The sequence below is a fragment of the Diadema antillarum genome, unplaced genomic scaffold (genome assembly GCF_040938485.1).
Source record: "Diadema antillarum isolate AM-2024a unplaced genomic scaffold, OU_Dant_1.0 scf00000151, whole genome shotgun sequence".
NCBI classification, from domain to species: Eukaryota; Metazoa; Echinodermata; class Echinoidea; order Diadematoida; family Diadematidae; genus Diadema; species Diadema antillarum.
In genome coordinates, this window is record NW_027271040.1 from 2,564,358 (window position 1) to 2,590,885 (window position 26,528).

Genomic DNA, 26,528 nt, shown 5'->3' on the forward strand with positions numbered 1-26,528 from the left:
TATTGCTGGGACTTGGTTTCTAAACAGTTGGTTGATGACTGGTGCAGTTTCGAAAGCCGAATGGAAAATGGCGGCCCTAGCATTGCTATTTGCTGGTTTCATCTATAGCTATCCATCTCTCGCTTTGGCAACTGAAAATTGTACGTATTGTTTTTTTTTTTCTTTCTTATCATTATCCACCCAGTATACTTTACTTCTCAACATCATTATTACGGTCGTTACAAGTACTATCATTATCATGTTCTGATGTGCATAAATCGTTGCACGTCCTTAGTGGCAATAAGTGTTATATTTGTAAACTCTACTTACACCTGTTAGGAAGATTTCTTGATATTGATTATGATAACAATGGTTACCTAATGCTTTCGTGATACGAAATCTGCACACCCATTTCTGACATAACTTCTTCACTGTAAAAAATCGGTGTTAGATCTAACACCATGGGTGTTACATCTAACACCTATCAAGTGTTGATAGAGGACCACACCCACAGGTGTAGAAAATGTATTGTGATGGTGTTGAAAAGTGTTCACCTGGCAATTCGTGGTGTTAATATCTGGTGATATTTTTGACACTGTGCTGGTGTTGATTCAATAATGACACCGCATGGTGTTGATTTGATATTGCTGGTGTTAATGTCAATGGTATAACACCCGTCCAACTTCAATACAAGACCACACCACCTGATGTTACTGTGGTGTAAATGTGTTTATACATTTTCTTCAAAAATTAAGTACTTTATCGGAAAATTCTTGATCGTCTTGTTGAAGTTCAAAAATCAACAAGAAGTGCAGTTGCTAAGAAACTCTTCAAAAAAAACCAATTTTGTATTTTGAAATGACACCCGGAGGTGTTAATCTAGCACCATAAATGAGCACCGAAAATTCAACATCAGCTCGGTGTTTCATATTTAACACCGGACTTTTTGAAGTGTTGATTTTCGAAAAAAAAAGCAGGGATTTCTAAGACTTAAATTGTCGCCCCGTTTACTGTAGCTTACTTAGTAGAATATGCGTCATAATATATGACTGTATATCTCAAAACTGACAAAAGTATATCATGATTATAGAGGCAAAGCAACATAAAACGTTTGCTTTCCGAAAAGGAACTCCAAATAATTCACGCGTTCATCAATGTGCATTGCGTCTTCATTTACTTTGTGTAAAATCAAACCTCAAAGTGGTTTTGATAATGAATGTTTATGTGATTCACCTAAAATCTGGCCGGTTAATTGACTGGCTGTCTATACCTTTATGAAAAGTTTACCTTCACAACCCTCTAGAATGGAAAAGGAAAACGCAAAAGCAAAGAATACAGGAAAATATGTTCATCCAGAACTGTCAGGGAACACACAAATTACTGAATGAAGTTATTCCACTCTCCAACCGACTGTAAAATGAATTTATGAGACTATTGTTTTAATGCAATGTAACATAAGGCGCACTCCGTCCTCGTGTTATCTTACAGATCTATCTCTGACCTGTATGGAACGACCTGAAGAGCGTGATTTGTGGTGTGATAAAGACTGCGTCACCAACGGCGATGGTTGGGTTGTACATGCACCTACCGGAAGGCGAATTCTCACTGAAATTGAGTCTCTCAATAACAGAGTGTTGGGATTCCAAATATTGGATGAAGTAGCAAACAAAACGTTCAGCACTCTTGTTTTAAGCGGTTCCTCGTCTTCGTCCGTTTTATCGCTGAGCCATAAGACGAAGCTAACTATACGGTATATATATATACCCTGTGAATTTCAAGATGACCGTGAAGTGTTACGATGGTAAGTATTTGATCGCTTTCTATACAACATGCTTTCAGACATGTTGTCTTCCTATTTCGCAGGTACATTTTATGAGGTGACTGTTTTTTTAATGTTTTTTTTTAATCATATGCCTTCATACTTGGGAAATTAGAATTTTGGAGTTTTTTTTCCCCACTTCGGGCAAAGAACACCAGTCATTGGACAGAAATGAGAGTCGGTACATTAAAAGTGACAATGCGACAAAGTGACTACCATCTTTTTCTTTATCGCGTAGCACTTATAAAGACCAACGTGAAAGCAGTCAAGCTTCTTCGGCATAATATGTAAAATATGTTGATTGTGATCTTGTAGTTAAGATGATTCTTATCAATTATCATGCTTCCTTACATTTCATGTATATGAGTATACTTACAAACAGCATCACCGAACTCAGTAATACAATACATTTACACTGTTCAGCCTGTTCTGAGTGAGTCCAGTAGGGTTAACCTTTTGTTTTGTTTTGTTTTGTTTTTTGTGAATCTTATGACATCGCGATGACGGTGGTGCTATCATTTTGACCTTCAGAATGCCTTTGCTATATTTGCTTTTCTTTCCTCAAATTAAATCAAAGCGAAATCACCCGAGACATAATATTGGAAAATTTGGAATGCGAACATTATTCCTTTTCTTAAAAAAGGAGAAATAAGAGACAAAGAGATAAAGATTGGTTAGATAAATTCACTTTCCTCTCGATGGTTTTTATAAGGAAAATACCACTTTTCACACTTCCACCACCATCATGAGATATGTTCCTGAATTATGACATCCTCGTCCACTGGGAAATCCAAGGCGATATAATTACCAAAATTACTGGAGAATGATGATGTATTTCAAAGGGTGACGGTGACGGGTATATGTCAGGGGCATCATTGATCATTAAATACGTCAAATGTCAATATGACGCAATAATTTTGGTGTGATGCTTTGGTGTTATTTTGGCTATATGAAATTGTTAATTTTGATGGGAGGTTGACAAAGTTATTTGTTCAGTTGGAAATCGACTGAAGTATATTATGTGACCGTGCACCTCAAAACGAACATAAAGTCGCACACACTGAGTTTGCGTGAGGACTGAAAATAAGTGAAATGGGTCAACCTATAGCCGAACTTGACTTTTTCGTATTTTCTGAAAGAGCGGGTCTTCTTTTACATTATGCTGAAATTTGTTATCATAAAACGGGCAGGAAAGTGTGTTTTTTTAGCAGTTTATCTCGAACATGTTTGGTAGAATAGTGCGTTTAGGTGTGTCTTTAGAATCCCTTTTTCATTTCTGAAAAACCTTGTCCACACTCTTCACTTTCAACTCTAATAACTTTTGAAGGAATAGTGCTACTGCTTTGAAAGTTGGCATTACTTATGGACAGAATGTGTTTATGAGGCATGCTTAATTTCAGTTTAATCTGATAATCCCTTCATTGTTGTTACTCTGGTGGTTTACTTCCTGTTTTTTTGTCCCATTCATCGCACAGCCAGCACGGTTTGGTAAAGATTAAGCGCTTGAATAGACACTGTACTTCAGAGCCTCTTTTCTCAGTTCACACTTTTCCTGAGTTTGTGTTTTCTTTCCAATATTTAGATAGGTTAGGAGAGTCCATTTGATTTGAGTTATACATCATTTTAAAGCTTCAAGTCTGCTCTTTCAGAATATGGCCTTAACTAAAAATTCATGTCTGGCGACTTTTTGTTTGTTTTGAGGTGCAGGGTCACATATTTACTTTTGTCTTATTTCTTAGAGTGCATCTGAAAACTAGGTGGATTATCGCGTTTAGCATAGCAATGCGAGGAAACTGATTTCGTTGTTAAGAAAAAATGCATAAGTTCCGATTCTCTTTTCAACACCATTTAGGAACAAATGCTAAAAATTTACTGCATATGAAAGTACGATGAGTGTTCCACATCAATGCATATAAACATTTATGTAATATTCACTTCCAAGAAATGCCCTCTGTCCAACTGGTTAACGGGGCCTCTCCTCTCGAGGGCTTAGTGATCCTGGAGTCAGGCAACTATGTCTGTGATGACGGATTTACCGCAAAAGCTGCCGAATTGGTCTGTGGAGAACTAGGCTTCCCCGCGGCAGAGGAGTATTCGCCTGAGCCTACGCCAAGTTTGGCAACACGAACCACAACTAAACGCGTGTCATGTTCATCTCAAGGTAAGTGCTCTGTTATGTGTCTATTTGAATTAACATAATATACCATCATTACGTATTATCAATCAGGTCAATTTAAAAGAAACCAGAAACCAACAAGCCTAATAAAAAACAACAACAGAATAGCCGAATCAATGATTGACGACATAAATTGTAGAACAAGGTCAATACAAATAAACTGACAGTTTCAAATGACCATTCGAGACCTGGTGTGACAAAAGCCCCCAAATGAAGAAAATCCTTCAGATCTTGCTAGTACAGCAGCATAGAACATCGATTTTACAGTTACATTTACCCAAGGGCAAGGACATGTTAATTATGTGGGATGTTTTATTTCGTATCAAATGGAGGAAAAACAAAACAAAACCGAAGAGATATGATTAGGCCTGCATGATTTACGTAATTTTCTAAATCTAAGATTCCGAAATGATGAAGGGAATAGAAGGAAGTTAAGGTCCTAAAGGCAGGGGCGTCACCAGCTTTTTTTCAAGGGGGGTGCGTTTTGAGACTCAATGTTTACGAGATTTTTTGGACAGACATTTGGAATATAGGAAGCTCTCAATCCCTAGACTTTTACTGTTTTTTTGAGGGAAACCAAGCGGGGAAGGGGCACCGGCGTAGCTAGGATTTCATCTTGGGGGGGGGGGGGGGGGGGGTAGTATGCGAGGGAGCGAGCAAGGGTGGGGGGAGGGTGTGGAAGTGCCGGAGGGGGTTGTACCCCCTATAAATGGATTATGGAATGACGGTGTGAAACGACAAATTACTGGCAGCGATATCAGGAGAATGGCATAACGACTACATGCGAGCGAGGGGAGCGAGCGAGCTTGAAAATTTTGACATTTTACAGTCCCAAAACTGCCGTTTTATAGCCATATTTTATTGCTTTGTAAATAAAGGGGGGGCGCACCGGGCGCAACTGCTGGCAATTACTGGCAGCAACATCAGGTGAATGGCATAATAATTAAATGCGAGCGAGCGAAGAGAGCGAGCTTGAAAAATTTGACATTTTACAGTCCAAAAACTGCCATTTGGAGCCATACTTTTTCGCTTCGGAAATAAAGGAGGGGTGGGGGCGCAACGGGCGCAACTGCCGGTAATTACTGGTAGTAACATCAGGAGAATTGCATAACAATTAAATGCGAGCGAGCGAGCGAGCGAGCTTGAAATTTTTGACATTTTACAGTCCAAAAACTGCCATTTGTAGCCATATTTATTTGCTTTGGAAATTAAGGGGGGCACACCGGGCGCAACTGCTTGCAATTACTGGCAGCAACATCAGGTGAATGGCATAGCAATTAAATGCGAGCGAGCGAAGAGAGCGAGCTTGAAAACTTTGACATTTTACAGTCCAAAAACTGCCATTTGGAGCCATATTTTTTCGCTTTGGAAATAAAGGAGGGGTGGGGGGCGCAACGGGCGCAACTGCCGGTAATTACTAGCAGAAACATCAGGAGAATTGCATAACAATTAAATGCGAGCGAACGAGCGAGCGAGCTTGAAAATTTTGACATTTTACAGTCCCAAAACTGCCATTTGTAGCCATATCTTTTTGCTTTGGAAATTAAGGGGGGCACACCGGGCGCAACTGCTGGCAATTACTGGCAGCAACATCAGGTGAATGGCATAACAATTAAATGCGATCGAGCGAAGAGAGCGAGCTTGAAAACTGTGACATTTTACAGTCCAAAAACTGCCATTTGGAGCCATATTTTTTCGCTTTGGAAATAAAGGAAGGGGGGCGCACCGGGCGCAACTGCCGGCAATTACTAGCAGCAACATCAGGTGAATGGCATAACAATTAAATGCGAGCGAGCGAAGAGAGCGAGCTTGAAAAATTTTGACATTTTACAGTCCAAAAACTGCCATTTGGAGCCACATTTTTTCGCTTTGGAAGTAAAGGAGGGGGGGGGGGGGGCGCACCGGGCACACCGGGCGCAACTGCCGGCAGTCACTGGCAGCAATATCAGGTGAATGGCATAACAATTAAATGCGAGCGAGCGAAGAGAGCGAGCTTGAAAATTTTGACATTATAACAGTCCAAAAACTGCCATTTGGAGCCATATTTTTCGCTTTGGAAGTAAAGGAGGGGGGGGGGGGGGGGCGCACCGGGCGCAACTGCCGGCAATTACTGGCAGCAACATCAGGAGAATTGCACAACAATTAAATGCGATCGAGCGAGCGAGCGAGCTTGAAAATTTTGACATTTTACAGTAAAAAACAAACAAACTGCCGTTTGTATAGCTATATTTCTACGCTTTAGAATCTAAGGGGGCGCATCGGGCGCAACTGCTGGCAGCAATATCAGGAGAGCATAATGATTACATTCGAGCGAGCGGAACGAGCGAGCTTGAAAATTTTACATTTTACAGTCCAAAAACTGCCGTTCTTAGCCATATTTTTTCGCTCTGGAAATTAAGGGGGAGGGGCACCTGGCGGAACTGCTGCAATTACTGGCAGCAACATCAGGTGTATTGCATAACAACTAATGCGAGCGAGCGAAGAGAGCGAGCTTGAAAATTTTACATTTTACAGTCCAAAAACTGCCGTTCTTAGCCATATTTTTTCGCGGGGGCGCACCGGGCGCAACTGCAGGCAATTACTGGCAGCAACATCAGAAGAATGGCATAAAGATTAAATGCGAGCGAACGGAGCGAGCGAGCTTGAAAATTTTGACATCATCTTTTACAGTCCCCAAACTGCCGTTTGTATAGCTATATTTGTTCGCTTTGGAAATTAAGGGGGGGGGGGCGCACCAGGCGCAACTGCCGGCAATTACTGGCAGCAACTTCGGAGAATGGCATTACGACTAAATGCGAGCGAGAGGAGCGAGGGAGCTTGAACATTTTGACATTTTACTGTCCAAAAACTGCCGTTTGCAACTATTTTATCTTTTTTTTTCGCTTTGGAAATTAAAGGGGGGGGGGGGACGCCCGGTGCGCCCCTCCCCCTGGATCCGCCACTGGTAGTCCATAGCAGGGTGTGGGTTTATGTTCATGACTGGGGGAGGTATGACCAGCGAGGTGGCGTCGAAGTGACCAAGCGGGGAAAGGATGTCCAAAATCTGGACTTTAGAGCATCCCCTTAACTAATTGTGCGTGTTTGTTTGTGTGTGTGTATTATATACATGGAAAAGTTAGGAATTAGCCCAGGTCAAGTCTTTTTATTGGCAATGCAAGACATTTTTATATAGACTAGTATGTAAAGCAACACTGCAAAATGCAATGATCTAGCTTTGATAAAACGAAGCGTAAGGTACAAAGGTGTACATTCTACATCACATTGCGCAACATTGTAGCGACTCTTCGTTCGGATGTACTGAGTACACTGCGCACATCCTGCTTATATGCAGAATGCCAACCAGGAATCGTAATCTTTTGTCGGGTCCGGGCTTTTTGAACAATGTATCACACTATATACCTATTTAATTATGGTTAAAAGAAATCCTAGAAAAATATCTTATTTCTGGATCACCCTTTCATTCAAAAGCAGTTTACTAACACTTGAACTACTATTTCGGTAATTTTTTTTATTTTTTTTTTTTTTACCAGCGGATTGGGAGGGGGCGCACCCCCCCCCCCCCTCCGTAGTTACGCCACTGCTTTTGGGTGAAATAATTGGACAGATTTCTTGATTCTAACAAAAAAGCAAGAAAATCTTTTCATCGCGGGAATTATGATTATGTGGGGTGGGGCAAATGGTGCGCTTGCCTTCCAATATTTTTATGGGGGCAACATTTTTGTTTTCTTTCAAAAGCAAGAAAATCTTCTCATTTCGGGAATTATTAATTGTGGGGGGGGGGGGCAAAACTAAAATATGCTTGCCCCTCCATTTTTTTCTTTTTTTTTTAATGAGGCTAAGGCTCACTCTTGGGCTGGCAATATGGATTGGTCAGAAGTAACGTACAGACCCTACATACTTGTAAGTAGCACACGTACATGCAAACGTGTATAAGTGGTCCGTATCGTACGGATGTACAGTACATCGATAAATAGTAAACACTGTAGAATACTAATAGATATGTATAAAATCAGTGCTGCCAGAACCAGGGGTGCGAATTGTTTTTGCCGACGATTTTCTTGTGTGTGTGTGTGTGTGTGTGTGTGTGTGTCCCTAATGCAAAATATGAAGAAAAAAAAATAGAAAAGAACAATTATTTAGCGTCCGGCGTTGAGGTCGCTCGCAGACTGTTTTTTTTTTTTTTTTTTTTTTTTTAAGGATCTGAAGGGGGGTGCGTTCGCACCCAACGCACCCCCCCTGGTGACGCCCATGTAAAGGTAATCATTTTGCACATGTATAGATTTCATAAATATTGGCAATGGACAGATAAATCATTGTATCTTGTATGAATGATGTTTCAATAACTTTTTTTTGTCGGTTTTAAGAATCTTGAAATAATATTTATCATTTCTACAAAATGTTTTTTTTTTTCACATATCATTGTGTCGAAGTTTTTGCTTCATGATTTCTGACTCGAGCGGATAGTTGATCAGTTGAAAAAAAAAATCTACGTCATCAATGCACAGATTCATACAGGTTTCAGCGTTTACGGGATTGCCCAACGGCTGAGTGTTCCTCCAACCTGGCTGTAAGAGTGAAATGCCGAGGTGAGCCTTCAATCAACGCTATAGGAAGTTTAGCAGCAACAACGATGAATCCAATTCGCTGTTCCGATCAGTGATAACTCGAAACCAAAATTGACGATGAAAAAGAAAGTGAAAAACAAAAGGGGTTGCAACATAGGGTGGTTCGTGATGAGGGAGGAATTTGCTATTACATTTTAATATAGATAGTATGCATAACGCACAAAAAAGAGGCCCGGATGAATTTTCGCTTTTCTACATTGTAGTATAAAAATGAAAAATCTAAGCTTTAAAATGAGACAGTTATAATATATTATATCGTGCGAATTGAACCATCTTAACCTATTTAGAAAAATGATGATTTGATAAACAGAGGAGGTGCATTTTCATGGAAAAAGGAGAAAACAGGGTATAAAGGGTACCTCAAGCGTCTTGTGCAAAATTATCAAATTCAACACGTTCCATCTATATTGATCTCCCAGTGAAACCATCACGCTTTTTTTTTGTCAATGGCCAAGCATATAGTGCATGTCTTATACGTATTTACATGATATTTACGGTGTTCATTAACCAGTAACAACCCCCGCATTGAAATATTGTAGATGATATGCAGGAAATTGTTTACACAATATAATTGAATAATTTTAGGAGTTTGAAAAAAGCACATCGTAGTAGCAGCATAACCAGGCATATTGCCAGGTATAGGCTATTTCATGTTTTCTACGAAACTAATGTCTAAAGACCGACTCATCTTATTTTGTATTATTTGCTATTAAAGGATCTCTCTTTTTTGTTGGGTGCAATTTACGGAACAGGGGGTGACCTGGATGAAGGGTGATGCTCATTATTCCGAAGCCTTGTATTTCATCCGAAATGAAAAAAAGAAGAAGAAAAAGGTGCCTACTAAAGAACCTTCGTTATTATGAGATTTATTTTTCTTTCGGATCCGTGAACTTTTGCAATGTTTTTTTTTTTAATTATTATCATTAACGATGCACCGGAATAAGGATTCCTCGGTAAAACGAATCTTCAGAATATAAGACAATATACATGTACTTGTGATCTGTCTAATACAAATTCTGATAGCAGAAAGACAAAGAAACAAACAAACAAGTACAAATATGTTATCCAGGTAACCGTCTCCGTTTTCACATTTTGTCTGTTCTTAGAGCCTGGATTTCTCGGATGCTATCAAGGTGACCATAAAGCCCTTTCGATTCTGCTCAACTATGCGTCTGAATCTAAATCCGATGAGGAATGTATATCTACCTGCAGAAGAGAACCGAGAAACAATGGTGTTGCTGTTATACATCGTGGGTCTTGTGTTTGTGTGCAATCAGAATCATATGCCGATTTGATTTCTGATGGAAGTTTTTCGAACAACTGGACATGTCCCAGCCAGGCACAACCTATATCCGAAGAACGCGTTCATTATTCATTCAACAGTGAGTATGAGAATAAAGGATAAAGAAACCCGCAATATCAATTCATGCAATGATAAGAACAGAAAGCATAATAGACCAAAGTGAGCCTGCAAAATCGCAAGAAAATATCCCCGGATGAATTATCATAATCGCAATCTAAAAGCTGATCATATTTTAAACTATAAAATAACCCTCGATATAGAATGGAAGGTTCCCACCAACAAAGTAATGAAAACATACAGAAAAGGCACAAGATTACCTATCCCGTGTTGAATGGAAATACAACAAACTCGATGATAAACACTGGGATTGTCGGATTATGCTTAATGTATCAAAATACAAGTTTACTCACTGTATTAAAATGTTATCCGCTTCGCCTTACAGCTTTAAAGATGACTGCCGATATTGTTATAAGCTCATTTTCAACGTGCGCCTCGCAGAAGTATGGGAAAAAAAATCTACAATACCCCCAAAGTGGCAACAAAACCTGGAGTTTTGTTAGTCTTTAGGCAATGTAAACAGGTCTTTAATAGACGATATTAGTTCTTTCATAATGTGCACAACCTTTTTTTTTATTATTGTAGGTCCTATTTATATAATTACTTTGACTGGTTTTTCTTCTTTTCTCTATGATTTCAAGTATCTGTCGGGTATTGTAATTACCCTAGTCCTGTGACAAATGGTCAATGGATCACAAATAGCACGAAATATGGGTCCAACATAACTCTCACCTGCGGTGAAGGTTACGTCATCAATGACTCCGCAACGTTGCAGTGTAAGGAACTGCCCAGTTGGTCGACTTACTTCCCACAATGGAATCCACCATTCCCGTCTTGCCAAGCTGTGGCAAATGAAACAAACGGTCGGTAGTAGATAAAAGAGTAACCTCTGCCCTATGCGTGTGTGTGTTTTGTTTGTTTGTTTGTTTTTTAGTGTAAAGTTTTTACAAAATTGAATGCAAATGGAGTATTTGTACTACTGATCTAATGACAGGAATAATGAGCCCAATCAATAATTATTAAAAAAAAATGTTCATGGAAACCATAAACAGCAAGAGACAGGAACTATAGCATGGATCAATATCAACATGATCGGTGTTAGCATTGATACTTTGCGATATCATTGGTGTTATGTGCTCAATAAATATGAAAATGGTCAGGATGAGGATGGTTTCATGGTTCCTTGTTATAAAGATTTTCTATTTCTAGTTGTTTTTTTTTTATTTGGCAAAGCGTATTTAAAATAAAAGATAGTTGACATCGGTAGGACTACATTCTAAATTTCAAATTTCATTATTTTTCAAAAGCGATTCTTCAGAAATATAAAGTTGGGTGTGAGTAGAATCTAGACTCTTGAGGAGTAATCGCATGAGAATGCTCTTTTTAGTTATCAACTCGCAAACTTTGAAATCAAAGCAGAATATAACAAGGAATGAAAATCTTTATCTTGCGACTCAATGTTCTAATTTTTTTCATGCATGCTAGCCAATGATGCTACGATTTCTCTGACAATCAGATGACATCGTGTACCTGAATACTCTAGTAATATGATATTGATCTATATTGCTTATCATCATTTTAATAATCTACATATTTGTATTCGGTTTTGAGCCGCTTTGCGTGAATGGCGAGTACTTATACTTCATTTTTTACTCCTAAACTGTAAACCAGAAGTATTGTAGCTAAGCAGATGCTGAATAAACTTTTTTATTCTTAGTCGTCGAGATTAATGAGCCAGTGTGAGTATCAAACTGGTTAGCTGCCTATCATACCTTGCTACAGATTTGCATGTCTTCCTTTGTATTTGCTATTTTTTTTAGACACTGGGGTGTACACAGTTAGTACAAGCTCATCGACAGCGCAGACTGCAGTAAATACCTTTAGTGAGTATTTCTAGCGTCAACATTTTCTTTCGAACAAAAATTATTGTTTTCCTTGTTTGTACTTGAGTGTGCGCGTGTTTGTTTCTAATTTCCCTTTTTTTAATCGATTTTTTTTTCTTTTTTAATTCCATTTTACTATTTCTGGACACTGATTTTACGTTTGTTGGTACTATAGTGAATTTACATGTACTGGAAGGGACAAATAATGTGAACCCAAAATGTAACCGGACACACACAAAGAAACTAATAGGGACACACAGAAACACACACACACGCACACACATGTGCATGCACACATACTGTATACACGAATGGATGTATCTATATAAATGTACCACAAACGTACATAATATAAGCATTTTATTCAGATTTTGCAAGAATTAAAAAAAAGGCTATCGAAAAGGCTATTGAAAAATGTTCCCAAGAACTACAGTGTACTTGTTATTTTCCATAATATACCATTCACTTTTTAGATCTTGCATGACTACGTAACAGGAAAGAAATGTTAGTGGTCATTATTACGTATGTTCACTGGCGGTGTAACTAATCTTTATTATCACTCCTAAACAGGAGAGAGACTGTCTACGCAAGAGGTATCAACATTCCATGAGACAAGCACCATGTTTGCTTCAAGTGAGTTACATGTACATCAAATACTGTTTCTGTTTTTGTCAATATTTATAAACAAAAGGGATCTATCAACATGTCGGTCAGTCTGTTGAAGATGTTGTGGATGAAACTGTTTCTCCAGGTTGTTCGAGATTCAAAAGACATCGGGTACACATAGTGATGTCAAATTGTGCAAGACATATTATTCAAGCGTAGCGGAAAATGTTGCGACACGGATTGTCGCCCCTACACGGATTGTCGCCTCCTGCTCGGGGCGACAATCCGTGACGGGCGCTGGCGGCACGGATTGTCGCCCCCGTCACGGATTGTCGCCTGGCGACAATCCGTGACGCTTGTGCAGTTCCCAGTTTTTGACCTCGATGGCGACAATCCGTGTTGGCAAAAAATTTGTTGCGACACGGATTATCGCCCCGTCACGGATTGTCGCCCCGGGCTCGGGGTGGTTCCTCCGGTGTTAAGCTTTGGTGGGATGGGTATGACTGGTAAGTTATGCGTATGTGTGTGTGTGTGTGTGTGTGTGTGTGTGTGTATTGTGAGCTGCATGATATGTGATGTGTATGATTTGTTGTGTGTGTGTGTGTGTGTGTTTGGAGTATAATAATACAATAATATGTAGAAATTGTGCATGTGTGGTGGTTACATAGTGGTAGTGGTTTGTTTGTCTGTGTGTGTATACGTGTGCCTGTATGCTTACGTGTGTATGTGGAATATAGTGGCGCTACTGTGGCAATACAAACGCCTTCAGAGTGTATGAGCACGTGTTTAAAGAATTCACACCAGCGTTGATCTAAAAATAGTATGGGTGTGTCAACCAAATATCAGCGGTGAGGCGGGCTAGGCGAGAGAGAGACCGAGAGAAAATACATACGAGGGAGGTACCCTCCCCAAATGTTATTTGTCTTTCTTCATTTTTCCCTGCAGTCATTTTCTTCCATCAGTCTTATAAACTAGAACGTCCATACCACTATTCTTTGTCCCAGAATAGGTTTGGCATGCTTTATGCATGAGCGAATAATTTCCACACGCCGTAAAAAAATTGTCAATCGTTACTTGATTTTAGCACAAACGAACTGCCATTGCACACCGCTAATACATACGTAATACAAACAAACACCGACAAACACTCAAACAAACCTCATAATGCAAACAAACCGACTCAACACTTTTTTCCTTGATATTCATTGATTTCATTCAAATCATTCATAAATCGACCCATTCTGGGTGCAACATGAACAAAAAAAGTTACAAATGGCAATTCGAAACAAAAGCAAATCCATTTGTCAATTTATACCACAAATAATCTCACTTCAACATAGATAACTCGATTATAGACCAACCCTACTAATAATTTCTTCACGAGAAAGTTTTGACATGTATAGGGCCCAACCAAACCTATATTTCTTGAATATATTGGTTTGGATCATGTAACACCTTCTTACTTACAAGGGCATATACATAAAAAAAACACACAAATATATTACACAAATCTAGAATGAAATCAGTCATAAAAGACCCCACCACCCCCTCCCCTCCCAAACCGAAATAAATCTAGGGCCTACATCTATCCTAAATATTAAATCCTACCAAGATCTGTCATACCATTTATAACTATCCTTCTTAAAATCCAATCCCCAACCCACCAACCCCTGATTAAACAAAACCTAAATCATCCCATACCCACATTCACCTTCGGAATAATGACCCTTCGGACGAATGAGCCTTCGGACGAATGAGCCTTCAGAATAACAAACTTTTGCAATAACGAAATGTAACTCCCTTCCCACATACCGACGCACACCCGAACCGATACCACATCCTTCCTGATGAAACGATTTCCCAATGTTGATAAATAAGACATAATGGACCGTATGCAGAAAAGCAGCATCCGCCCGCACGCAAGCTCCACTCCGAATTCATATACAAATCTGCCAAACAAACTCATCAAATTCAAAGCTGCTGATAAAATCAATATCAATGTTTATGCCAGCAACAGCTTACTAGGTATCCCTCCCCACGCGCAGCTAAAAAACACATACGCAAAAAACTGACATAATAAACACATTCTTCCATCACACACACACACACACACACACACACACACACGCACACGCACAAACGGACACTAAATTATCATGTGCACGCGCACACCACACACTTTCTTGAAACCTCACCATGACTTTTTACATGGCATGTTTGCATAGATGTAGCCATGTAAGTTATGTGTTAGTATTTCAATGATTATGTCCAGAATGATATTACCCAGCAAAATGTGCTTCGAGGGCGGGCGACAATCCGTGTAGGGGGCGACAATCCGTGCCGCCAACGCCCGTCACGGATTGTCACCCCGAGCAGGAGGCGACAATCCGTGTAGGGGCGACAATCCGTGTCGCAACAGAAAATATATTGCCTTGTTAACAACACTTTAGTTACTATTTAGTTGTTGTTTCTTTCGGCAGTGTACACGTACAGAAGTGTTATCCCTTTATTTCCATGTTCAATGTTCTCAGGAGTTCATTTTGCGATTTAATATACAAGTGCACATGTCGCACTGGTATTAAAGTAGTTATGCCGAAAACAGAGTGAAGACAAGAAGTTTGTTCAAAAATTACAAAATTAAAACATTTCACATACAAACACATAGAAATTCATGGGTGGAAACAACATTTAGCAACATACACGCGGACACTGATACTCTCCGTGGATTGAAATCGACTTAGTATACTACACACGTATCGGTGTCCTCAATGAAACACTGCTCATTTTAAACCTTAGAAAATTCAAATGTAGTTCTAGAGTAAGTGATTACTTTTTAGTGTGCAAGCAATAAACAGATATTACGGTAAAGTTCTGATGGATAAGTCTTGAATTTGGTGTACATGTGACGATTTGATTAATTGTGCCCACTGTGAGAAAAGATGTTCCATATGATTTATTTCTTCTGTATCTTTTCGCATTCATGTGTGTCTATTTTTTTTTTGCCAAAGTGTAGTGTTATTCTCTCATTGCCTGACACAACATAATATGAAAAATATCATTTTTGTAAGCTTGAAAAAATAAATTCTGACACCTAACAACTATTGAGAAAAATAAATACTGTAGGAGTACCTTTTTGATGTGGGAAAGGGTAAAAATATACTTCGTGATTCTAAATGTTGAGTCAAATATTTATTATCTGACTTCAACATATTATGCAACTCCATGGTGATGATTTACAATTTGTATGTAAACAGGCAGAAGGCAGTCCACACAAGATTTGACGACAGGAGAGCCAACGTCTTCTTTAAGTGAGTTTGATTGTACTGACAATTATTCTATGCATAGACGTGCGTATAGCAACGCAATATTCATTCACACAGACACTTGCACGTGGATGTAAACATGTTGTATATACGTGTGGCAGTGAGTTTTGGGGGATCTTAACAATAAAATTACTAAAACTGGAAGACTCAACGTCTCCATCATTTGCTTTACACACCACACGAATCGTATTATGTTGATTCCAATGAACAATAACCTGACACAGGACATATATCAAAAAAAAAAAGCTACATGAGTAGTTTTTTTTTAATATAATATAAGTACCTGTCTTAGTTGAGGCTGATTCACATTTCTCTGTACCCAGGCAAGAGAGGGTCGACTCAAGATTTGACGACAAGGGAATCAACGTCTCCTTTGAGTGAGTTTCATCTTCCTTATGAATGGAATAGTATGGTAGATAGGTGTATATGCACATAGAAGCACATAAAAAATTATGTATTATCTATAACCGTTAAGCAACTGCAGATTTCGTACAACATCTCCGATTGTTCCCTAGAAGGTACAGCAATGTTCCTCCATTATGTAAAATAGATCACTGCATGTTTATTTCTGTCCATTATAAGCCTTTTTTTTCAAAGCCTATTTTAAGACTTTACCAAGAGATGTATGTGTCACAGAAATAATTTTGACATACTTTTGCTGACCTTTGACATCTTTCAAGATACGTAAGTATAAATCTATATGACAACGATGAAGTTCAAGTTCAAATTCAAGTTCAAATTTATTAGTTTTTTCCACAATATACAAATATAAACCTCACTTTCTTGAGTGACAGAAATAATGCAAACAATTGTACAGAGAAAACAACAATAAAAGAAACAAAACTAAGAGTACCGATACATTGCAATAGTTGCTGAGGTAACGAAAGTGAAATCGTTTTCATTATATGCACTGTGTGAAAAAACGGAGGGACCCACTAAAAAGACAGAGTTTGTAGAGTGTAGGCTCCTCTTGTATTAAAAGACCGATGCAGAAAATTGAATTGAAAACAACAAATCGACACAAAAACTTTGTCACAAAAAAAAAGTTTGGCCGCCCACTAAGACACAGACGGACAAACAGTTATACATAAAACAACAAGCAGAGTAATAAGCATAAATCAGGACTGGAACAGCAACAAGACTACTTGCAGGAAAAAAAATGACTAGACGACACAAGAGGAAACAAGACGATAGCGTGATAAAGAGGTAACAGAATAGACAGGAATATGCAAAAAAGACAAAAAAGACAACGATCCTGGGAGGTTTTAGGAAGAAAAAGAAGAAGAAAAAAGAATATAGAACAAACCCTTCAACTGCGAAGTATAGGTTACAGAAGATCTTATAGTCAAGGCTTAGGCAATAGGAACAATAATAAAGAGAACGGCAATGCAGATATTGCGGACTGGTAACAAAGTAAGCCTATAAACTAATCTGATTCTGGGAGTTGTTAGGATTGTAAAAGAAAACACTTTAATCTCCTTTTAAATGAGTATATAAAGAAGGAGCAGATTTTGAATCATGATTCAGGGAATTCCAATAATTTGGTCCAGTGTAAATAAGTGTATTCTTTGCTGGAATCGTTCGAAGAAGTGGTAAATGAAAACTCGTTAGAGCGTCGGGTGGGGTAATTATTGAACGATTTTTTTTTGAACATACAACCAAAGATAGGTGGGAGTAAACTGTTAAAATACATATACATAAATTGACCCAAGTTAAATAAAATAATTCGTTGATTTTTAATAGCTTATAACAGTCAAACAATGTATTTGTACGTGAACGTGCGGGAAAATTGGAAATGATACGGAGGGCTTTCTTTTGCAGTAATGACACTCTATTCAGCAGCGTCTGATGAGTATTGCCCCAAGCTAAAATTCTATAATTAACTCTTTATGTGCCATGGTGGAAACCCCCTGTGTGCCACGTTATTCTGAGACACGAAGGTAGTCATGTTTTGAGAAAGAATTCATCTTTTTTTTTTCAATTTGTATAACTTTTACAAATTTATGTTAAGCTGGACATAATAGTGAGCAAAGTTAAAGAGGAATGCCAAACTTTGCTTCCATATACCATGTATGACAATCATATTGTCAATTTTTCTTTTGAATTACCAGTTGCTACATTACTGTAAAGGCATGACTTTTACACATAAAATAGTGACAGAAACTTAGAATATACACGCAAATCTAATTGGGAACACCGCTCTTGATAGTCAATCACCACATAGAATGCAAGCCGTATGTGAGAGGAACAAAAGTGCGAGGAGGATTACCGTGGGATTAGCGATTTATCGATCGGTTTTGGCGGCTTTGTTTGTTGAGCAGAATATGCGAATTTGGCACGCCGTCGACTGAGTCGGACGTGCGAACGTGGCACATAAAGAGTTAAGGTAAGGGAGTATCACAGAGGAGTATAACGCTCGTAAGGCCTTTTCAGGAATATAAAATTTCAGTCTGTTCATAACACCTATATTGCGAGAAATAATTTTGCAGATATGATCAATATGTATTTTCCAAGAAAGTTTATCATCTACAAAAATACCAAGAAATGTACAATATGACACACTTTCTAAATTACAATCATTCAAAACTATTTCTGAATTCAATGAATCAACAGTATTGCTGAAAAGCATATTTTTTTTTGGAACATTCAATGATAACTTTTTGGCTCTGACCCAGTTGGTCCCTTTTTTTTCAATTCCGTATTAACTTGTTGAACAAGAACATCGATATCGTTATGGGCAAGAAAAACACTGGTATCATCAGCAAAGTGCATAAAAGAAAGTAACTGTGAAACAGAGGAAAAATCATTGATATATATTATGAATAACAGCGGCCCTAAAAGACTTCCCTGTGGAACGCCACACTTAACATCTCTCACAAACTGAATTATTATCTTCAACTGAAACAAACTGTTTTCTGTTAGCTTAATAACTCTTGAACCACTCCAAGGCCTTCCCGCGTATTCCATAGTGCGATAACTTGTGGAGTAAAATGTTATGATTAATTGTATCGAAGGCCTTGAAGAAGTCCAAAACTTCCGTAGCAAGGTCGCCACCGATCGCCGTGGTTTTAGAGCGTATCACCATCGCCTCACGAGCGGATTAAAAGCGCCACATTCGTAGCTTTGACGGGGTAGCATTGCGCAAAGCGTAACTCAAGCGCATCAAAAGCGGCTCCCATCGCTCATGAAAATTACCACTTGTACAGTATTACGTAACAGGAGCCAACCCTGAACGATAGAGAGTGATACACAGACCAGGAAGGTGGACATGGAGAAAAACGTATACAATTCATTTTCCATGTACACTCGGTACGAATCTTCTTTTTTTATTAAATTGCTTGTTTGTCATATACCATTGCAAGACAATGAAAGTAAGTATCCAAGTTGTAATCTTTTCAAATATAATCATCTTCATAAAATTATCTCATTGTAGGATACGATTTGTAGTTTGCTCGTAAGCCGGTTCTTTAATATCATGCACGTTTTACCCTTTTAATTGAATGGATGACTGAACTAATAGTGCAATTTCACGTCAGGTTCTAACTGGTGTGTTCTAGAATGCTAAGATGTAAGGGTAGAACCATAATCTGCATATCCATGTTAATTTGACATTGACATCTGCCTGAAGAAATTCAATCAGGAAACACAATTTATGCCCCGATCGCTTGAGATTGTCGCATGAGCCGGGCGTAAACCTATCACTGTCACTCTGATCGTATCACTGTTGTAGCGATGTCTTAAAAAGCGTACAAATATCGCAACACAGTCGGTTCGATTGCAGAAGCAGCGCATCTTGTCGGCCTGGAAACGCGGCAACAACGTGGCAGAGTCGTATTATCATCGTGGCGCTATCGCCTGCATCGCAGGTTGAGCGTGGAGAAACCGTAGTGTAATCGCCTCGGAGGCCAAAAATGGAGACGGACGGCGATCGCGCCACGATTTGTTAAATCGTCACAGATCGCCATGGTCGCCATGGTCGCCTCCCCAGTGAGATGGGGGCCTTAGCGCTCAGTTGCGTATTCGTGCTTCCAAGCAGCAAATTACATCTTTTAACCTCTTATTTATCACTAGCATACAGACAAACCAAAATATGCAATCAAACAAGAGGACAGTAGCATTACTAGGACAAAAACAAACCAGCAAAAAATACAGCGAGTTCCAGTAAACAATATTTCGAACAAAATTATCACCTAAAGAGGCAAAATATTGTGTGATGTATAAAGGCTGCAGTTGGGAGAGGGAGTGTCTCTAAAGACAGCTGTGGTTACTCAGATGAAAAATCGGTGATAAAGTAGCATTCACATATCATTTTTGAGCTGATGTCAAGTATATATGCCTACCTGGACATTGTATAGTCCATTGAAATATTGTTACATAGTATGCATGGTCGTTTGACCCAAACTAAACTAAGCGTTCAGCTGATAATCAATTCGTCCAAGTCAAATATTATGTTTGGAGCTGAATACCACCTGGGTAGGCCTTAATGGACGTCTCTATCAAGGGAGGGGGAGAGTAGGAAGCATTTGTGACTCATTCATTGGCATGCAAGCATGCATTAGCACAACTTGATTTTATGTACCCGAGTTCTTAAAAAAACAACAACAACAACAACAACAAATGACAGTGTAGCGTAACAAGCCGTGGGAGAAAAGAAAAAAAAAACAGGGGAAGAGAAAATTTCTCTCTGACGGAAATTCTGGTTACTCGGGTGATCATACAGCTATCTTTCAATGGCTGCTCATCTGTTTGTTTATCTGGACATTGTATAATACACATGATTTTTTTTAATATAATAATCCTACAAAGGTAATACCCAAATACGTAAACTTAAAAAGAGGATTAGATCGTAGATATGCATTGATTAACATCCCCGCACACTCACTGTACAAAGAAAGTTAGCCACTCCCGATCCAAATCTTTGATAACTTTCGTGCCTGATACTGAAATTGCGCTAAGAGAAAAACGCGGACCAACCTTTGGACACACACGAAAGGAAAGGTATTGTTGAAATCATTCTCGTTTTGCAGTGACGTATCTGCACAATCCGTTGTTGTATTATCTCCTATTCATTAAATGATGCAATCTCATATCTAAAAACACTATTAGACAAAACATGAAAGAGGAAAAAATCACCTTCATTTCGGAAACGCCTTATGTATAAAACAAACCCAAACGATGTGGGGTTATGGTATGATCTTAAAGTCGAAACAGAGACAGAGAAAAGAAAAACTGTACAGATGTGTATATCCCGTACCGTACCACAAAAAAAAAAAAACCAAAAAAAAAAACCTACCAAACATATCCAAAGCCCAAACGATAAGGGACTATGACGGGAAGAAATACATTGTCCCACGTACTCACCGAGGGGAGGGGGGGGGGGGGTCGATGTCAGACCAATAAAGATGTAAGAAAAAGATGGAGAAAAGGTTTTGCAAATAACCCTTTCATCAATCAGTGTTTTATAATGGACCGTTAGATTACATTTGCAAAACCAAAGAATCCCCTCGTTTAAGGGGTTCTGTTTGGTACCTTGCCAAAAGGGAGGGGAAAAAAAACCTCGCATAATTCCCCAAGTGATTATGCTGTTGATGCCAATGAAGATCGAACCATAAGTACTTTTTTGTCTTGAGCGAAATATCGTACCAATGAGACATGCGATTAATTTGCTGTTATGAAGCACCTTCACCATCTATCAAAATAGTGAAGCAAAATTGTGAAGCAAAAAACAAAACAAACAACAAAACAACAACAACAAAATAGTGAAGCAAAAAAAAAAAAAAAACCCAACAACAACCATAAAATAGCGGACGGAAAGTTTCGGGCGTTTTAAGGAGTAATCTGACGGGCTGTTTTGGGTTGTATAGTTACTAATGGGATAAGAGTTCCTCCACTCCCCCTCCCCCCAAAAAAAAAAACAAAACAAAACAAAACAAAACAAAACAAAAAAAACAAAACAAAAAAAACAAAAAACAAACAAAAAACAAAAAACAAAAAACAACAACAACAACAAAAACAAAAATAAAACAAAACAAAAGCACTAAATTCATTGTCATCACTCTGGTCATTTGAATAGAAATTTACTCGTTTCAGCTGTTCAATACTGGCAGTAACATCACGTATCCGGGCAATTACCCCCAGAGGGCAACCTCCGGTTAAATATTGGTTAGTGGTAAGGTTAGAGTTAAGATTAGGGTTAGGGTTAGGTTTAGGTTTAGGGTTAGGAGTTTGGATTAGGGTTAGGATTAGGTTCAGGATCAGGATTAGGACTAGGGCCAGGGAAAGGGTCAGGGGTAATTGCCCAGGGGGTAATTGCCCTAGACCCGTAACCGTAAGATGAGAAACATTTATGTGTTTTACATTGCAGCGCTAAATGTTTTGTTCAAGTCAGTGTGGACGCGAAATTATTCCAAGGCCCATTTTCTTTATCTTATTATGGGATACTTTTATGGGAAATAAAGTTATTGCATGAACAGACTTTGAAGCATGTGAATTGAAAATCTAGGTTGTTTTCTTACCGTCAAAATTAGAGTTAACACCTTTTGGAAAGAAACTCGCCATTGATATCATATATACATTACACACAGTATACATAAACTATGTGCAAGATTTTTCTCGTGTATAGAACATACACTACATTTGGAGCACCTGCGTGCATATTCCTCTTCGCTTGTTCTCACTGACAAAAATTAAAGATTGAAATGTGAAAGGGATGCGAAAGATCAGCAAAAACTTATGATAGCACATCTATTCAAAATACGATACTAAGTAGCTGAACAAAGCATTGTATTTTTCTATTTTCAAAATATTCAAAGTCTTTGAAATTTCGCCAGGGCTTTTTTTAGGAATCAAGGTTCAGATTTCTGGCAGTATCTGATAAACACTCGTCATTGTGAGGTACTGGGTTTTCATATATCTCACTCAGAGTATTGGTGATTGTGGGCGCAGAATATAAATGAATAAAGAGAGCTATTCATATACATAAACATCTATGATGCCATTTGGGCTTCATTCACTGTCATCAAAATCGAATCAGATTCCAGCCAATTTATTCATCATAATTAGTACCTTGTATTTTCGAGCAAGGCGCTTCGATTTAATTTTGGACACAGGCAAACTGCTAAGCTGGGTTAGCAATGTGAATTCATTACTTAATGATGTTATCATTCTCTACAAAATCTATTTAATTATTTATACATAGCCTTTCTATTGTTGTTGTTCTTTTAGAAAGAAAAAAGACAAAAAAATGGGACCATAAAGAATATTCTTTAAACAAGGCGCTTCAAGGCGCTTCGATTCAAACTGCTAAGTTGGGCTAGTAATTTGAGTTCATTAATATAATGAGGTTATCATTCTCTACTAAATCTACTGAATCATTCATGAATATCCTCTCTGTTGTTGCTGTTGTTTAGGAGAAAACAAAAAAGAGAAAATGGGACCATTTATTAAGAAAATAATTTTCCCGAGACAATACTAACACATACAATGTATGTATAAAATCAGCCGTACTAGATCTTAAACAAATCAAACAGTGTTATAAGATATTAATTGTTATGATGATAAATGTCTTCACAAGGGAACTCATAATGAATGTCTCTACAATGGAGCTTTAAAAATCTTAATAATTTAATAAAAGATTATACAATATTCAATAATAGATTGATAGTCATATGTCCAAGAAAGAGGTCATAATAAATGAATACCATAACCTATATACATTTCTTGTTAAGTATTAATCATTAACCATCACCATCATTTTAAAGTTTGAAATGTGTTCATTCTCTCTTTCTCTCTCTCTCTTATTTCGTTATCTACATTCAATGACAGATTTAAATACACTAAATGTGTCCTGCCTTGGCATCCATTCCATCTTCCCTACAGAAAAGTGCATTTTTTTTATTTTGAAGTGTTAGAATTAAGGTAACTGAAAATAATTGCTAGATTATAGTAAAAATGAGTTGTAAAAATGAAGCTTAATTATTGTAGGCACGTTCACTGTAACCTCTTTCTTGATTCTAAATAAGAAAAGAAGAAACAACTTAAATGTGATTGCATCATTTTCAGAAATGTCAACATAACAATTGTCCATCCAATCACGTTCCAGATTCTGGAGGGCCTGGGATGAAATTGATAGCATACGCTCTTGGCTTCTTTGTGGGTGTGGTTCTCATAGTCCTCGCCGTACTGTCCTTGCTTTGGCGTAACCGCCGGAAGAAGAGGTGTGTCTTCTTTTAAAATAGTGTGCCTTCTTCTATTATTCAGTATTGTACTTTTTTGTCATCTTCGTTTTATAGGAGAAATGTAGACGCTTTTGAAATGCTTATAATGTTTATAGAATATGACTCGGATGATGTTCAAAATAATTAATGAAGAAATATGTCAATAATGTCCCATTTATCCTCAGATAGAAGTAACATTTTTTCCAGGATCAAAGGGAAGAAATAATTTCATGATTGGAGTCTTTGTGCTTTTAGCACACAGGTATAGCTACATGTTCGCTAAGGGGCTGCAGTGGCAGTGATGTAGTTGGTGATTGCTGGTGAACGACTAGGCCATTTCCTTTATCGGCCTGTTGGCGGAGCAGTTACGTTGCAATGATAGGCCTACTTTAGTTTCTGTCCATTAAAGTAAAGTCAATGTCTACATGATATATCACGCCATGGTTATTGGTCTCTACATTATCTTGTATGTCTAAGGCATAATGTCTGTTTGTATGTAGATAAACCTTGAATGTTTGTGTACTTCAGGAAAAAGAAGGTCTCCCTCAATTCGAAAATAGTTTTAGAAATGATGAACATTAAAAAAAAAAAACAGACTTAGTTATCCAAAACTACGGCAATGCAGGTGCATTTGGTTTTTGTTTTGTTTTTGTTTTGTTTTGTTTTGTTTTTGCATTTGCCTTTACAAGAAGTACGTCTGTCATTCACTATAAACTACGAGGATAAGACTCTCAATAAACTATCAAATTTGTGTCTGTTATCTTTCATTTCATTTCCGCAGACAACGCAGGACATCGCGACTGCCTAATCAGGCAAATAACTACTCGGAAGACGGTCAATTACAGATATATCCTGTAGGCACTGTGTCCCACGATGCAAACATGACCAATGATGTTGATTTATTGGACTATTCCAGCATTGACGCTGACACGATGGGTCAACCTATCCCCAGCCGTTCTGGAAACGGATTTGGTAACGTCACAGATCATCAAGAAGACCCGTATCATATCTACCAGGACACTGACGAGGTACGCAATGGTCCTTCAAGATTTGGCGGAGTGGATCCCAGCTCCTCTTCTACAAGTGTAGGCAGTAACATGGGCAGGGCCACAACCGCAGTGAATTCCTCGGGTTACCATGGATACCAGTGCTTGCAGGAAACATCACTAGATCAACCGGCGAGCTTGTATGAAGATTGTGATTACCAGGATGTAGACCTTGATAATAGAAAGGACAGTATGACGAAAGATGACTTCAAGTCCACTGCTAGAGCGTGCTTGTTTGATGATAGCTGTTATAATTCCCTGGACTTTGGCGAACGGTCTGACCGCGTTTTCGCTCAGGCGAGCAATGTATGCATGGACAGTGAATACGGTTGCATCAAGCATGCCACTCATGGCGACGACAAACAGATTCATGACCCGTTACCTTCTACCACTGGGTCGACTTCTGGAAGAGCTGATAGTATGTCTTGTTCTAGTTTGAGTTCAGCAAAAAACGCGCCTTCTGAAGACCTTTTCAAGAAAGCAGATTGTGAGAAATCTCACGATGTCGATTCGATTTGTAGTCTTATCAGAAAAGATGAAACCCACGGTGAAGAAAACCTTGTTTCCTTGAAGCCAGAGCCTAAGCCTTGTGAACAACTGTATGCAACTGTGGACAAAGCAGCAAAGACACCTTCATCAACCGAGGAGTTGTATGCAACTGTGGACAAAGCAGCAAAGACACCTTCATCAACCGAGGAGTTGTATGCAACTGTGGACAAAGCAGCAAAGACACCTTCCTCAATAGAAGAGTTGTATGCAAAGGTGGATAAAACAAGAGGGAACCACGCTGAAGTCACGCAGCCATCGCAAGAGCAACTGTACATGAATGTTAATAACATGTAGTAGGGGGAACAACACTTTTGTTAGTCAATGTTTCTGACATTATGTCAATTCGTCATTATTTAATGATGCGAATGTTTACCGAAAATGTTACAGTTCTTGCCACCGTAGAATTTATTGCGTATGATATTGTACCACTGCAATTTTCTGAAATGTTTGTCTTTATTTATTTGATTTTTTTTTTCGGGGGGGGGGGGATATGATACCCTGGAATGACATGTTGCAGTCATTGTCATAATGTCACATCGTTCAATAATTATAAAACCGAGCAAACAGCAAGCACGTGGCCCTTGGATTATTGATGCGATGCTTCAATTATGCAACACAAATTGGGTTAAAGGGATCGTACAGTTTTGGTTGAGACCTAATTTTAGGTTTCTAACATTTTTTGGTGAGATAATGAGAAACCTCTTATGAAATATGAAAGAGCGTGTAATTCTATGAGGAATTCAACGTTTATTTGATGAAAATTAGTCTTGAAATGGCTGAGATATCCAAAAAAAGAGCGATTCTAATAAAGTGTGGGACCCACACTTTATTACGATCGCTTTGTTTTACTTTGTTTTTGGATGTTTTAGTCATTCCAAACCCGATTTTCATCAAATAAACTTTGAATTCCTCTTAAAATGGTATGCTCTGTACTGTATCATAAGTG

General features: G+C 38.4%; 1 protein-coding gene across 1 annotated transcript; it reads left to right on the plus strand.

Annotated features, from left to right (window-relative positions):
* Positions 1 to 26,005, plus strand: LOC139721886 (uncharacterized). The gene is made up of 12 exons (XM_071633207.1): positions 1 to 140; positions 1,468 to 1,780; positions 3,741 to 3,959; positions 8,480 to 8,560; positions 9,706 to 9,981; positions 10,601 to 10,822; positions 11,780 to 11,842; positions 12,413 to 12,475; positions 15,703 to 15,756; positions 16,095 to 16,148; positions 23,873 to 23,987; positions 24,769 to 26,005. The coding sequence occupies exons 2-12, from the start codon at positions 1,759 to 1,761 to the stop codon at positions 25,874 to 25,876; spliced, it is 2,277 nt and encodes a 758-aa protein (XP_071489308.1). The 5' UTR covers positions 1 to 140; positions 1,468 to 1,758; the 3' UTR covers positions 25,877 to 26,005.
* Positions 26,006 to 26,528: the final 523 nt, after the last annotated feature.

What these genes read in the sequence shown, in the direction of transcription:
- LOC139721886 (XM_071633207.1), top strand. Translation starts at nt 1,759, where the DNA reads ATGACCGTGAAGTGTTACGATG. An exon ending in GACCGTGAAGTGTTACGATG is followed by an intron (nt 1,781 to 3,740) that starts GTAAGTATTTGA and finishes TTCACTTCCAAG; the next exon opens with AAATGCCCTCTGTCCAACTG. An exon ending in AGAGCCAACGTCTTCTTTAA is followed by an intron (nt 15,757 to 16,094) that starts GTGAGTTTGATT and finishes CTCTGTACCCAG; the next exon opens with GCAAGAGAGGGTCGACTCAA.